This window comes from Schistocerca piceifrons, chromosome 2, assembly GCF_021461385.2.
Source record: "Schistocerca piceifrons isolate TAMUIC-IGC-003096 chromosome 2, iqSchPice1.1, whole genome shotgun sequence".
Lineage (NCBI taxonomy): Eukaryota > Metazoa > Arthropoda > Insecta > Orthoptera > Acrididae > Schistocerca > Schistocerca piceifrons.
In genome coordinates, this window is record NC_060139.1 from 76,519,693 (window position 1) to 76,536,308 (window position 16,616).

At 42.8% G+C, this 16,616-nt stretch overlaps 1 protein-coding gene across 2 annotated transcripts in view; it reads left to right on the top strand.

Moving 5' to 3' along the window:
• LOC124776662 (serpin B4-like) overlaps positions 1 to 16,616 on the top strand; it is a 76,085-nt gene that overhangs the window by 11,543 nt on the left and 47,926 nt on the right. For both annotated transcript variants that reach the window (XM_047251763.1, XM_047251762.1), the window contains exon 3: positions 4,288 to 4,467. In XM_047251763.1, coding sequence (XP_047107719.1) covers positions 4,288 to 4,467 — 180 coding nt within the window. The remainder of the gene's footprint in view (positions 1 to 4,287; positions 4,468 to 16,616) is intronic.

The window sequence follows — 16,616 nt, forward strand, 5'->3', positions numbered from 1 at the left end:
TCAGTCAATAAGTAATCTTGATAATTCTTTGTACTCCACAGCTGATTAACGTTAATGACAATAAAAGCACTGTAGCTATATTTAAGGTACGCTTGTTACGACACAATCGTTTCCGTTCAATGAACATTATCAGATGACCTACAGTTTAACATTCACAATGCTTACTCCAGGCGGGTGTAAAAATGAGTGTGCCCAACGGAAAATAATAAACGCTAAAATGATGATTTGGCCCTGTCTGACTATCCCCTGAAACAGATATTAGGATCCCTTAATGCTCTTTTTTACATATAAATTACAATCTAAACATAAATGAATGATGAAAGCAACTAATACTAGTAAATGATAAACGTTGATGTTCAGTATATATGTATTATAGATTAAAATCAACCCTTTAAGTACGAGAGTAATCCCAAAAGTAAGGTCTCCTATTTTTTATAAGTACACAGACCCGTTTATTTCTACAATGGTTTGCATCAGTTTACAGCTTGAACATTTAGGTATTTTTCGACATAATGTCATACCAGCTCGCCACCACGTCGGAGCTGAATCGCTGAATCGCTGGGACGACAATTAACGGTGAAAGGTACTGTGAGACTCTGAAAAAACTCAAACGGACAATTCAGAACAGGAGAAGAGGAATGTTGAGCAAGGGCGTACACATTCTCCATGACAACGCTCGCCCACACATCGCTCGGCAAACCGTTGCTCTCCTGCAACAGTTTCAGTGGAACATAATCACCCACCCACCCTATAGTCCTGACTTGGCACCCAGTGACTATCACCTGTTCCCTAGGTTAAAAGAACATTTGCCCGAAAAGCGGTTCAGCTCCGACGACGAGGTGAAAGAAGAGGTTCATAAGTTTCTGAACGGCATGGCGGCCAGCTGGTATGACATGGGCATACAAAAACTGCCTCAGCGTCTACAGAAATGCATCGACAGAAATGGTGATTATGTCGAAAAATAGCTAAATGTTCAAGCTGTAAACTGATATAAACCACTGTAGAAATAAACAGGTCTATGTACTTATAAAAAAATGAGAGACCTTACTTTTGGGATTACCCTGGTACAATTGTCTATATTTGCTAACTGAAATTACACTCCTGGAAATGGAAAAAAGAACACATTGACACCGCTGTGTCAGACCCACCATACTTGCTCCGGACACTGCGAGAGGGCTGTACAAGCAATGATCACACGCACGGCACAGCGGACACACCAGGAACCGCGGTGTTGGCCGTCGAATGGCGCTAGCTGCGTAGCATTTGTGCACCGCCGCCGTCAGTGTCAGCCAGTTTGCCGTGGCATACGGAGCTCCATCGCAGTCTTTAACACTGGTAGCATGCCGCGACAGCGTGGACGTGAACCGTATGTGCAGTTGACGGACTTTGAGCGAGGGCGTATAGTGGGCATGCGGGAGGCCGGGTGGACGTACCGCCGAATTGCTCAACACGTGGGGCGTGAGGTCTCCACAGTACATCGATGTTGTCGCCAGTGGTCGACGGAAGGTGCACGTGCCCGTCGACCTGGGACCGGACCGCAGCGACGCACGGATGCACGCCAAGACCGTAGGATCCTACGCAGTGCCGTAGGGGACCGCACCGCCACTTCCCAGCAAATTAGGGACACTGTTGCTCCTGGGGTATCGGCGAGGACCATTCGCAACCGTCTCCATGAAGCTGGGCTACGGTCCCGCACACCGTTAGGCCGTCTTCCGCTCACGCCCCAACATCGTGCAGCCCGCCTCCAGTGGTGTCGCGACAGGCGTGAATGGAGGGACGAATGGAGACGTGTCGTCTTCAGCGATAAGAGTCGCTTCTGCCTTGGTGCCAATGATGGTCGTATGCGTGTTTGGCGCCGTGCAGGTGAGCGCCACAATCAGGACTGCATACGACCGAGGCACACAGGGCCAACACCCGGCATCATGGTGTGGGGAGCGATCTCCTACACTGGCCGTACACCACTGGTGATCGTCGAGGGGACACTGAATAGTGCACGGTACATCCAAACCGTCATCGAACCCATCGTTCTACCATTCCTAGACCGGCAAGGGAACTTGCTGTTCCAACAGGACAATGCACGTCCGTATGTATCCCATGCCACCCAACGTGCTCTAGAAGGTGTAAGTCAACTACCCTGGCCAGCAAGATCTCCGGATCTGTCCCCCATTGAGCATGTTTGGGACTGGATGAAGCGTCGTCTCACGCGGTCTGCACGTCCAGCACGAACGCTGGTCCAACTGAGGCACCAGGTGGAAATGGCATGGCAAGCCGTTCCACAGGACTACATCCAGCATCTCTACGATCGTCTCCATGGGAGAATAGCAGCCTGCATTGCTGCGAAAGGTGGATATACACTGTACTAGTGCCGACATTGTGCATGCTCTGTTGCCTGTGTCTATGTGCCTGTGGTTCTGTCAGTGTGATCATGTGATGTATCTGACCCCAGGAATGTGTCAATAAAGTTTCCCCTTCCTGGGACAATGAATTCACGGTGTTCTTATTTCAATTTCCAGGAGTGTATTAATCAATTGCCCAACTCTGCCCCTTATTATGACTGCGCGGTCTAATATCACTAACGCGAAATGACTGCCATCATCTACGTACCGAACACTACAAGACACTACTTTCAAAGATGGTCTACGGTGGTGTGGAACCTCGGTGTAAATAAACTAACGTGATCACAGCTGTTTAGCTTTTGTAGCCGTAATAAGGCGAACCAGTATGGGATATCACCGTATGTACTGCGTCCGGTGCGTCGAAGTGATGGTTCTCGTACTCGTCTGCGACAATGGAAGAAATCCTGCCACAAATAAACTCTTTCAAACAGTAGGACAGCAGAAGGGGGTCCCCTGACTAATATACTCTAATACTGTCTCATTCTCTCTGCGTTCTACGGACGAGAAACGCGCGAACTCCCAGCCACAAGGACGCAGTTCAGCTAACGTCTCAACGTTAAGTATAGGCAGAGAAAGTGCTCCCAATTACTGAACGCTGCTTACTCAACGACAACTTCCAACCCGGAGGTGAAGTCCAGAATCGTATAGGTTCGCAACAGTACAGTGTATAACTGTTCTAACTATAAACTCTCCTGAGAGCAAAGACAGCAAGTCCGTCAGTATCAACAAAGCTGATACGGAGCGACCGTCACACACGGGGGCTCGCAATGGAAGACTTCGTCTCTCCAGGGCTGGCTTCCCAGCAAGGCTTGGCTCCCCACCATCGTAATTCCGAAAACGAATCATATTCCCGAAACCAAGGAATATTCTCCCTCTCTACAGATTCTTCCGAACGCCGACCAACAATATTTTAGTCTTTTGTCGTCCAGCGCGGAAAGTTTGTGAGGAAAAACCTATACTCCTACAATGGTACGCTTCTGAGTAAAAAATCCTTGGAAATAACTCAGCCTGCGTGGTGTCCAAGGTGCCGCTTCTTCGTTCCTCTCACCTGCGTCCAATATTTGCAGAGTTCCCGGTTATCCTTTCGGTCCTGCTACAATGGCGGCCGGCCGTCACCCTATTGTGCTCCAGAGTTCAGGTGCCACGACGTCCGTCTAGCTACTTCCTGTTTTTAAGCAGGACCAACACCTGTGCAGGCCTCCCACCCAGGGCTTGAGTTCTGCCTGCCGTTTCATTTCCACTGGCGTTCCAACCTCTACTAATATAGGCAATCATTCTTTGCGCCATGCTGATAATAAAGACAATCCGTCACCTTTTGGAAGAGAGTATTCCAAAAAATGGTTCAAATGGCTCTGAGCACTATGGGACTTAACTACTGAGGTCATCAATCCCCTAGAACTTAGAACTACTTAAACCTAACTAACCTAAGGACATCACACACATCCACGCTCGAGGCAGGATTCGAACCTGCGACCGTAGCGGTCTCGCGGTTCCACACTGTAGCGCCTAGAAGCGCACGGCCACTGCGGCCGGCAGAGTATTCCAGTCAACATTATCAAAAGCTTTCTCTAAGGCTACAAATGATAGAAACGTAGGCTTAATCTATCTTCTAAGATAAGTCGTAGAGTCAGTATTGCCTCAAGCGTTCCAACATTTCTACGGAATCCAAACTGATCTTCCCCGATGTCGGCTTCTACCAGTTTTACCATTCTTATGCAACGAATTCGCGTTAGTATTTTGCAGTCGATAGCGTACCTTATTCCTTATATTCTGTCATTAATTCTAATAATGTCTATGAAGACATTTAGGATTTACTGTCTTAAACTCTCATAGCAAACGGGTCTTAAAATTACATTAATATATAGACTGTGACACATGTGTTCATTTTTAGGTTTTGGCAGCAGAGCCAGGAAACCTGTTCTTCTCTCCTATCAGTATACAGGTAATTCTCGCGCTGACATTTCTTGGAGCCAAAGGCAATACTGCCAAAGAGATTGCCAGAGGACTGCGCCTACCAGAGGATAGAGCTGTCGTTAAGGATGGTGTTGGGGCTGTAATGAACAGATTACAGGTGAGTAATGCTTGTGCAAGTGACTTTTGCACGCAGATCACTTATCCGATAATATCAGAAGAATGGAGATCATTCTCCTCGATACACGTTTTAAAACTGTTTCTGTAAATATGACTTCAGTAATACCTAATGAGGCAGCTTGCTTAGTGTGGTAGAGACAAAATTTGTAAATTTTCGCTTCTAAACAACAGTAAGTGCATGCTTGCTTGTTCTTATTTGCGTTTAACGCAGTTTTGAAGAGCATGTACAGATCTGGAGAATCTGACGAAAACAGAAATAACAGCACCAAAGAATAATTAATGGAGAGTAAAGAAATTTTGGAAATATATATGTTTAGGTAGCAGTTCATGTGATTAACATTGCACAAGCACAGTTGAATGTAAGGGCGAGATAAGCCATTCAAAATGTGAAATGCTGGTACATTAATAACCGGTGTAGCCGCCAGAACGTTGAATGCAAGCATGCAAACGTGCTTGCATTGTGTTGCACAGCTCCTGGATGTCCGTTTGTCTGGTGGAGTTCGATCACTGTTGTGCTTGGGACGGATAATGTTGTTTGTGGATGACGCTGGAGTTGCCCAATAATGTCCCATACTAGCTCGACTGGAAACAGATCTAGTGTTAGAGCGAGCCAAGGCAACATGTCGACATTTTATAGAGCATGTTGGATTACAACATCGGTATTTGGGGGAGCGTCATCCTGCGGCAAACACTTCCTGCGGAATGCTGTTCATGAATGGCAGCACGACAGATCGAATCATCAGAATCTGATGTACCCATACGGAGTCAGGTTGCGGGGGATACTAACGAGAGCTGCCGAGAATTCTTCCGGGTTGTATGGCCGTGGTCCATGGAACTCTTCTATCCCTGACGTTCCGTCCAAAGCTACGTTTGACATCTTTGGAGGTCCTCCTGGTTGTGTTGTCTTGTCGACTGACGACTCCTTCGTCGAAGAACGGCCTAAATACCGTGGAAAGTGGGCATGGTCTGGATTTCATGTGATAGCAGAGATAAACCTTGTCAATGATTAAATATAACTATGAATCATAGTATGTCAAAGATAAAAACCTCTCATCGATTCTGTAGCGCCACTGTCCATATATCGCTGAGTTTCATGGCTTTTTTCTTTTGTGATAAAATTATCCCCATGTTTATATATTTCGATGGCTTCTCTATATAGCCGTGGATAATAGTTCGTCATAGGGCATAAAACTTCAGTTTCCGAAAATTTCACTACGTTGTGACCCGACTGAAGAGCATGTTCCAACACGGCTGTCTTGTCTGTTTTCCCTAGTCGGCTGTGGCGTTTGCTGTGTTATTCAGTGGTTTGGTATTTAATATGTTAATGGAAATGATGATCTTATTTCATTACAGTGAATAATCACTAAATAACTTTTGCTCCCGGCTAAAGATTTGGTCAAGTTGCTAAAGAACTCCAAGTTAACGTTGTGTTAAAGTGTTGCCTGTAAGTTGGGTGTCACTAAATCACAGTTCATACAACAGATTCTATACAACTATTGATTATGATGGAAACAGTTATGATCATTAAAACCACCGAATATCAGCCGCGCACAACACTGACGTATATTACCTGAAACAATATTCTTCGCAACTCATGCGTAATTAATTTCGGCTCCATAAATCAGTAAGAAACGTTTGTTATTTGGATCGGTCTATGAGCACTGTTTTTTAAGAACCAATCTGATTCGAATTATTTTCATTAAAATGAGTTCGCAACCACCGGTGCACATTTATTTTTACACATTTTTATTGCCTTCGGCATTTATGTTTGCAGAGTTGCGTAATTTGAATTTACCGCTGTAGAGACTTTGTATTGTTAGAGCAAATTTCCTTTTAACAGGATAAGTATTTGAAATGCTTATTAAACTTTACTTTCATATTGTGCACTATTTAGACTAATTTTCATAAAGCAAACCTTTGATACTTTCGTAAGAAACACAGATAAAAACGCGATACAGATCGCTATCATCAATGGCTGCTCTCCTTGCAGCGGAAAGAAGTAATTAACACATATAATGCTTATTGAGAGAAGAATTTAAGTTACAAATAATTATTCACTCATATTTATAATAATAATCAACTCTATTCTCCAGTAATAATAAACAAATAATTACAATTTCTTAACAGACCTCAATTTGATATGCGTCTTGCGTCCGCAACCTACAAAAGCCAACCAACAAAAGGTAAAAACAAAGGAAGAGAAACGCAGATCATAAAAGGAATTTACAATTATCATTGTCTTTGTATGACACACATCGATATGTCCAATTACACCATAAAATATTATATTAATAATTAATATTTATCATCGTTTTATTTCACTGTTTTTTCATATGTCGGATAGATAATGTTCATAACTGTTAGAGGCATAATTTCCTCTCGTCGCACTGTAGCTAAAATTTATCTCGTGGATGTTACACGGCAGAGACTTTTATGTTCCTTCAACCGTGTATTCACACTTGTCTTTGTAGTTCCAATGTAGATCCCACCATATGTACACGAAATGTTGTATACACCACTTGCATGTCCATGATCACGTATACCTAATGAATTTGATTTTGGACAAGGCCAATGTCTCCGAAGAAATCTGTGACCAGCTAGTGGTGAGGAGTGCACAACAAGTTGTTGTTATGAGCAGCCTACCCTACTCCCTCATTCTCTACTTATTTAGATTTGGTTTAATGCTTAAACAGTGCGACTGCTCACGTAAAATAAGAAACAAAAGGCGAATCACTTGACTCAAAGAGCCCACAACAAATCGAATTGAAGTAATACAGAAATTAATACGGTCGCCATCCCAATGGGACAGTGTCCGTCCAATAACTGATCAATAATGCGAACGGCAATGTAAACGTAAATGTTTGGGTGTACCTGTGGCGACAGAAGACTGACACACGTCTCTGAGAACACACTATGTTACGAAATAATATTGAATATAGAAATCAGTTGTCTTAATACGCAGATACGTTAATTTTAAGACAGTATTTAAACTAGTTATACAGAAGGAAATGATCGACTGGAGGTAGTTGTTTTGTTACGACAGTAATTTACGTAGCCTCAGATTAACGTTTAGTTACGCGCTCTAATTTCCTGGATATGGCAAGCTACGAACTTTGAAAATGATACTTACTATGAAAATTTACTGGATCAAATAAGCACCTGTTGACTTTCAACAGATTAACAACGCCGAAATACGAACCGACCGAGTACACAATAATATTACTACAATAGATACAAATATAAAATACGTGAACGTAATTTATTCCTTTCTTGGAACTGAAATTGCTACAATTACTACGATTTTAGGTTACTTTTCTTTGTTTTCACACAATTAGCAACAAAGACATTGCCTTTCACTATTATTGAACAACAATGAGGCTTCATTATTACTTACTTCAATTACCCTTTTAGCAAACAAACAAAACCGGCAATGATAGTCTCTTATTACTTTTCTTTTAGCTGTTTAAACAACGACACTCTGGTATTCACTAATTGGAAAGGGGTGGGGCTCTAAGTAGATGACAATCACTGAGGATAATAACAGGATCAGGTAACCACAGTTTTTACGTACAGCACTTATTATTGAAATAAAATTCACTGGAAATTTCACTGGGTAGTGTCTCATAAAGTTTACTAGAGATAATGGATGTTTTCTGAAAGACATGTTATCATTAATATTGTGCTGGAAATATTACAAATGGTCGCTCTTATTGGATGTAGCACGTGTATTTAATATCTACACGTTGATAAGTTTGGAAGCTATTTCTGGCCTATGACGGGTAAAATATTCACTGATTAGCACTCTCCATGAATATTTCTGAAATATCTGACCGGTAGTAGTTACGTTTCACGTTACAGAATCTATAAGAGTTGGATACATATAGTTTAAAAACAGTATATACAGTATTAAAACAGTATATAATACATCCTTATTCGGCAAATCAAAATTATAAAATAAAAAAAGTTCACCTAGACTCTTCTAACTCAAGTATTCTAATGCAAAACTCTTCCTATTGCTCTAAGTAAATAGCACAGCTACGCTGTTTTGAATGAACATACTTGTCGTACATGCGACTGTAATGTTGAAAAATTGCCTTTCTTTAATTTCTCTTTTCTACCAAATGCGACGACATTCTGTTAGAGACATTTTCGTACCGTTAGTATGCAAGGTAACACACTGTGGCGTCACACTACACGAATTTTGGTTCTCCCTGTTACTTCGACTCTTCGAATCAGCTCCTTAAATTTCTTATATTATTTTTCGTACCTACGACAGCTATTTCTGCCGAAGATTTACATCTCTGGACTTAATGCCGAAACATGGGCCCCCGAACCGAGATTTCTGTTCCACACTGTGATTTTCGTTCTTAAAACTGTCTGTTTTGATGTAAGTGCGATATTACTGTTGACAGTGTTACACATATTGTGTCTTTATTCTGCAAAACCAGATGAGGTACTAAGGCTTAGTGAATATTAATGTTCGTATGAAACAGACTGAGAGAAGCAAAACAACGATGATAAAGAGTTCAACTTCTCTGCGTCAGGAGCAGGAGAACAAGGAGGGCAAGTAAGTACTAAAAACGAATGAGGAATAAGATATGAAATCGAGATAAACCATAATATGTTCAGATCCTCATGGCTGAACGAGCTTTTGAATACTCACAGTTACTAGTAACAGTGTGGACTGCCTGCGACAGAATACGCTTTATTTTTCAATGTGATCAGATGGCTTGGAATTATCATTACATACATAACACCCTATATGAAGCCCAAGATGTTTCAGTGTCAGGTATGTCTGTAAATGGATCACTAGGTGACCTTCAAGAGGCAGTCACATGGAAGCCGAACATCCGCCACAATGCAACCATGGAAAGGTTCCATTCAAAAGTGATCACACGCGTTAAAACTTTTATTCCACTGGGAAATGAGAACACGCATTAAGACTGAAACCTGGTTGGTAGGTACTCAGAGAGCGCACGGGGTAAGGTTACGATTGTGGATAGGGCCGTAAACAGTTACTGTGAGTTGCACAATCAAACACACAACTTTATTTTTCTAAGAACAACTTACTTACATATTGGTTTAAAAGATCACAATTAGACAATACTGATGAAGGCCAAGTTAAAGGAAACTTGAGATGCATTCTGGGCTGAAGGCCCAAAACCACATCAAAAACAAGAACAGCTGAAGGCCTGGCTTAGAAATCAAAACCAATTAAAAATAGAAGGTAAAAATTCAACTAAAAAAAACATGTAATTGAAAATAATTAGCGGCTGAAGGCCTACACTGCATGTCTGAAGGACAACTATAATTAAAACACATTAATACAATTTTTTTAACCAAGAAATTCTTTTTAAACCTACATTAGAACAGCTGAAAGCCCAATTAATGAAATATTAACTCATTGCACAGCTGAAGGCCAAAAACAGATTTGAAACAATGGGTGAAGGCTGGAACACCATGTCAGACAAACAATTTGAAATAGACCCCTTCCTTCTGATAAAAAAATTCTCGGATGGCAACCCAAACTAGGGATGGCCCAAGGACCGACCAACAATTTAACCAATTCCCTTCCATCTGACCAATGACACAAGATGGAAAATGTTGGCCGAGTATGAGGATATGACCAGCAGTACGTTTTCAGAAATTGGCATGTAAAAACAGCCAAGGGAACAATAACCACCCTAAGCAAAATATGAACCAAACAACCTAAAAGGCTGTCGAACTACACACTGTGCCAGACAGCATCAACATGACGAGGAAAGGCACATTGCTGGAAAAGTACACTAACGACCAGGGCAGGTAACTGGGGCGTTAACGGCCACAGGGCAAAAAATACTGCTGGTGCACTTCACTGGCAAGTAACAGTCAATATAATAATTAATCACAATATAGGAAGACGACTGCAAGATTTCGCCGACTCCAACACATCATACGCTGCTAGCCCGAATGGCCCAGGAGGCAACAACCCGCAAATGAATGAAGAGCTGTCACAATAGTTGAGGTTCATAACCGGTTAACTGATCACTCAACTTCAGCGTCCAGGTTCGGTGGGCAACGAACTTTGTCGCTATCGCAGCTAGCGCCTCACGATCCAACAGCACGTGCACACCGCCAGCAGCCCCGGCCTGACCTCGCACCACGGTGACTTCCTCGCTGCTGTGTTCCAACTAGAGATGGGGGATCCGCTCCTGAACTGATTCATAGAGTTGAATCTTTCAAAGGAATGAACAATCAGTGATTCAGAAAAAAAGAACGGTAGCTCCAAACGTTTCCCACAGCAGAGAGAGAGAGAGAGAGAGAGAGAGAGAGAGAGTCGGAGCAGATCAGCGGAGCCTCTGCTGGTCAGAGCACACTGCACGCCACACAACACAGCCAGCGCCGGCCTCTGCCCTGCTTCTGCCTTGGCTGCCTGCATTGTGCAGTGCCCCATTGGATTCTGTGTTTCACATATGCCGTGCCATCTCTGTGCTTCCTCTGCCGCGTGCAGTGTCTGGCGCACCTTAACTTAGCATCGCACTCCATCGGCGACCGTTTCAGTCGCACGTCCTGCCCTCTGGGCAGTTGATGCGAGCAACAGGACAGGGAGCCTCCTAGCGGAGAACATAAGAACTACTTGCTACAACCTGCTCGCAAGAGAACGGACGATTTGTCTCGGAGCGGGTGACTGGTGGCCGTTCACCGCTCTCCCCACCCTCGGAACTCGCCCGCTCAACGCTCACCCCACCGTTCTCGACTCTAGCCAGAGCGTTGAGCAAAGCAACTCAGGTGTCATTCTGGTCTCTGTGGTCTTAGCACATGCAGTAATACAGCTCACGGTTCGACCTGCTTGACTCAGCGCCTCTGCATCGGAGTTCGTCTCTACTGGATATTGTTCTTCATAGTAATACCGGTATGTATATTACATAATTATGTTATGTATACATCATTTGTTTTTATTTTATTTTTATTTGTTTAAACTGATCAGACTCCTGACAACTCCTCTTACTATAGGATTTATTATTATGGACACTCGACTTTACGCTTTAATTACGAGCGATCCGATAAATGTATCACAAAATGTGATACACCAATATTTTCCTTGTTTTATTCTGCGTAAGGCTATATGCAGCACTTTGGTCTTACAGTCAAATTTATATATTTTTTTCTTATTGTAGTACGGATTTTGCGATTTTAGGCGTCTTCGGAAGGAAACGTTCACCTTAAAAATATATTTTATTGTAATATTTTTATTTTTTCCACCAGATGAAATGTATAACTTTTCTATCTCAAAGTGACTCAGGACGTAATATAAACCTATCAGTGATTTCCTTCATTGCGGACTGCAGTCATACTCTACTTATGAATGAAAATGCAACCATTTGATTAAGTTTCATCATTACTTCATTTCACACTATCACTATTTAGATGTGGAGGTTTGTTTTGTGGGGCACTCAAAAGTGTCGTTATCAGCATGCTATTTTAGCTTTGTAGCCATTATCACGTGCAAAGGTGAAATGTGTAGTACATATCTGACATGTCTGAATGATTGTTGTCAAAATATTACAATCATTCCGACTTGTCAGATATTTTGTGACTATTTCACCTTTGGCCATGATAATGGCTACAAAGCCAAAACCACAATAGTGCAAAATAAATCAATAATCAAAAACTTTGTCATATCGTGGAAATTTCAATAAACAATAAAAACTTCTTACGCATTATCTGTGTTACTTCAAAACAGGATCAAATAAGATCAAAATATAGGTATAGTACTGGAATAAACTAAGTTTAAACGGCAATGTGCCTTCCATTTATTTTCTATTGTGAATGAGTGGTGAGTCATGAAAAAGAGCTAGTTCATTTCATGGAGTGAACAGTTCTGATCCGATCTCTGAAAAGAACAGTTTTGCCCATCTCTAGTTCCAACTGACTGACCACCATACACACCACCACCACCCGGAAATACTAGCGGTCACACCAAAGATAGTACGACAGTGCTATTATCGATAAGCGCTGCTGCTGCCACTCAGGGAGGTAAGCCAGCAATTTCGTTACGGCATTAAATCAGTCCTATCTGGAAGGATCCCACACCGCGTACTAGTATTCTAAAAGAGGACGGACAAGTGCAGTGTAGGCAGCCTCCTTAGTAGGTCTGTTACATTTTCTAAGTGTCCTGCCAATAAAACGCAGTCTTTGGTTAGCCTTCCCCACAACATTTTCTATGTGTTCCTTCCAATTTAAATTGCTCGTAATTGTAATACCTAGGTATTTAGTTGAATTTACGTCTTTTAGATTAGACTGATTTAAGGTGTAACCGAAATTTAACGAGTTCCTTTTAGCACTCATGTGGATGACCTCACACTTTTCGTTATTTAGGGTCAGCTGCCACTTTTCCGTTCAGATATCTTTTCTAAATCGTTTTGCAGTTGGTTTTGATCTTCTGACGACTTTATTAGTCGATAAACGACAGCTTCACCTGCAAACAACCGAAGACGGCTGCTCAGATTGTCTCCCAAATCGTTTATATAGATAAGGAACAGCAAAAGGCCTATAACACTACCTTGGGGAACGCCAGAAATCACTTCTGTTTTACTCTATGACTTTCCGTCAATCACTATGAAATGTGACCTCTCTGACAGGAAATCACAAATCCAGTCACATAACTGAGACGATATTCCATAAGCACTCAATTTCACTACGAGCCGCTTGTGTGGTACAGTGTCAAAAACCTTCCGGAAATCCAGAAATACGGAATCGGTCAGAAGTCCCTTGTCAATAGCACTCAGCACGTCATGTCAATAAAGAGCTAGCTGTGTTTCACAGGAACGATGCTCACTGTGTTTTCTTCGAGGTAATTCATAATGTTCGAACACAATATATGTTCCAAAATCCTGCTCCATATCGACGTTAACGATATGGGCCTGTAATTTAGTGGATTACTCCTACTACCTTTCTTGAATATTGGTGTGACCTGTGCAAATTTCCAGTATTTGGGTACGGATCTTTCGTCGAGCGAACGGTTGTATATGATTGTTAGGTATGGAGCTAATGCATCAGCATACTCCGAAAGGAACCTAATGTTTCACTACCATACAATGCTATGCTCCAAAAGTACATTCTCGGAAATTTGTTCCTCTAATTAAGGCCTATGTTTGATACTAGTACACTTCTCTTGGCCAGTAATGACCCTTTTGCCAGCATTAGTCTCTTTTATGTCGTCCTTGGTCTGTTAGTCAAGCATTATTTTTCTGCCTAAGTAGCAGAATTCCTTAACTTCATTTACTTCATGATCCCCTGCTCTATTGTTACGTTTCTTGCTGTTCTCACTTTTGCTATTTGTCAGTACTTCCGTCTTTTTTCGATTTACTCTCAAAACATAATCCATACTCATTACATTGTTCAGACCATTCAACACATCCTGTAATTCTTCTTCAGTCTCTACATCTAAATCTACATGGATACTCTGCAAATCAAATTTAAGTACCTGGCAGAGGGTTCATCGAACCACCTTCACAATTCTCTATTATTCCAATCTCGTATAGCGCGCGGAAAGAATGAACACCTGTATCTTTCCGTGCGAGCTCTGATTTTCCCTATTTTATCGTGGTGATCGTTCCGCCCTATGTAGGTCGGTGTCAACAAAATATTTTCGTATTCGGAGGAGAAAGTTGGTGATTGGCATTTCGTGAGAAGACACCGTCGCAATGAAAAACGCCTTTCTTTTAATGGCTTCCAGCCCAAATCTTGTATCATTTCAGTGACACTCTCTCCCATTTTTCGCGATAATACAAAACGTGTTGCCTTTCTTTGAACTTTTTCGATGTACTCCGTCAGTCCTACCTGGTAAGGATCCCGCACTGCGCAGCAGTATTCTAAAAGTGGACGGGGAAGCGTAGTGTATGCAGTCTCCTTAGTAGGTGTGTTACATTTTCTAAGTGTCCTGACAATAAAACGCAGCCTCAGTTTCACTGAGGGTAGCTATGTCATCAGCCAATCGTATCACTGATATCTTCTCTGCCTGAATTTCAATCCCACTCGTGAACTTTCCTTTTATTTCCGTCATTGTTTCTTCTATGTACGGATTGAACAGTAGGGGCGAAAGACTACATCCCTGTCTTCCACCCTTCGTTCTTGGTCGTCCACTTCCCTTTTGGTTCTTGTACTTATTGTATATTACATGTCTTTTCTCAGAATTTCGAACATCTTGCACCATCTGACACTGTCGAATGCTTTTTCCAGGTCAACGGAACCTATGCAAGTATCTTGATTTTTGTTTATTCTTGATTCCATAATCAACTGCAACATCAGAATTTCTTCTCTAGTGCCTTTACTTTTTCTGGAGCCAAACTGATAATCATCTAGCAGATCCTCAGTTTTCTTTTCTATTTTACGAACTAGGAAATGATGTGTGCCGGACCGAGACTCGAACTCGGGATCTTTGCCTTTCGCGGGCAAGTGCTCTACCAACTCAGCTACCCAAGCACGACTCACGCCCCGTCCTCACAGCTTTAATTCTGTCAGTACCTCGTCTCCTACCTTCCCAACTTAACAGAAGCTCTCCTGCGAACCTTGCAGAATTAGCACTCCTTAAAGAAAGGATATTGCGGAGACATGGCTTAGCCACAGCCTGGGGGATGTTTCCAGAATGAGATTTTCACCCTGCACCGGAGTGTACGCTGATATGAAACTTCCTGGCAGATTAAAACTGTGTGCCGGACCGAGACTCGAACTCGGGACCTTTGCCTTTCGCGGGCAAGTGCTCTACCAACTGAGCTACCCAAGCACGACTCACGGCCAGTCCTCACACCTTTACTTCTGCCAGTTTTCGTCTCCTGCGAAGGTTCGCAGGAGAGCTTCTGTTAAGCTTGGAATGTAGGAGACGAGGTACTGTCAGAAGTAAAGCTGTGAGGACGGGGTGTGAGTCGTGCTTGGGTAGCTCAGTTGGTACAGCACTTGCCCGCGAAAGGCAAAGGTCCCGAGTTCGAGTCTCGGTCCGGCACACAGTTTTAATCTGCCAGGAAGTTTTATATCAGCGCACACTCCGCTGCAGAGTGAAAATCTCATTCTAGGAAATGATCATTTCATCTTCCAGTGGGATAAGTGTCTCGACGCCTGTGATGATTAAGTCTGAATGCATCCATTCCATGATCCTATTATGGCACGTGTTCGGTTTTAATTTTACTGTCTCTATAAAATGGAAGGTTGCTGTAATTTCATGGGGGATTCAGCTTTTAGACGCGCAGAGAGCGTGGGAGTTGCTTGCTGGATGTGGCGGCCGTTTGGGCGCCTGGTGTCGGTTCGTTGACCCAGGTACTAGAAACGATGACCTGTGCCAGCAGTGGTGATGCGGCGTGGGTGGCGACGATAGCACGCACCCCATCAGCTGCCGACGGAGCATGACGCAGAGGAGACGGAAGTATCACGCTCTGTAAAAGAGAACTGAAAACTGACTACGTCACACTGACAACTAAAGACTGACAAGGTCACACTGCATGGCACAGCACCACTGTCCGGTGGGAAAAAAAAAAAAAAAAAAAAAAAAAAAGACTGAGTCACACAGCAAAGCGTTACTTAAGCATTATCACAAATTTAGTCAGAAAACCGTAACAACTTCTGACTTCTTCACATTTATTACTGAGCATTCCGTTGCGCGTTGCCATAAAAGTAAACCATAAATGCATTAACGAAAATCTGGTCACTTTAAATATTGAAAATTACAAAGCAGCACACAGAATGGACACAAACGAGCATTCACCATCGAACAGGCTCATAGTTATCGTTTCTGTCCGTGCCCGGTTAGTAATCCAAATTAGTACACATAGCAAATAAACAGCGGCCGCTCTACTTCACACCCATGGTTTCTCAAACTAGTGAACTCAGGTTTAGTATCTTTACTAGCCCCGCGCCACTTGGGACTATGGCAAAAAAAGTGTGTGTGAAATCTTATGGGGCTTAACTGCTAAGGTCATCAGTCCCTAAGCTTACACACTACATAACCTAAATTATCCTAAGGAGAAACACACACACACCTATGCCCGAGGGAGGACTCGAACCTTCGCCGGGACCAGCCGCACAGTCCATGACTGCAGCGCCCTAGACCGCTCGGCTAATCCCGCGCGGGACTATGGCAACAGGCCCTTGTAACAA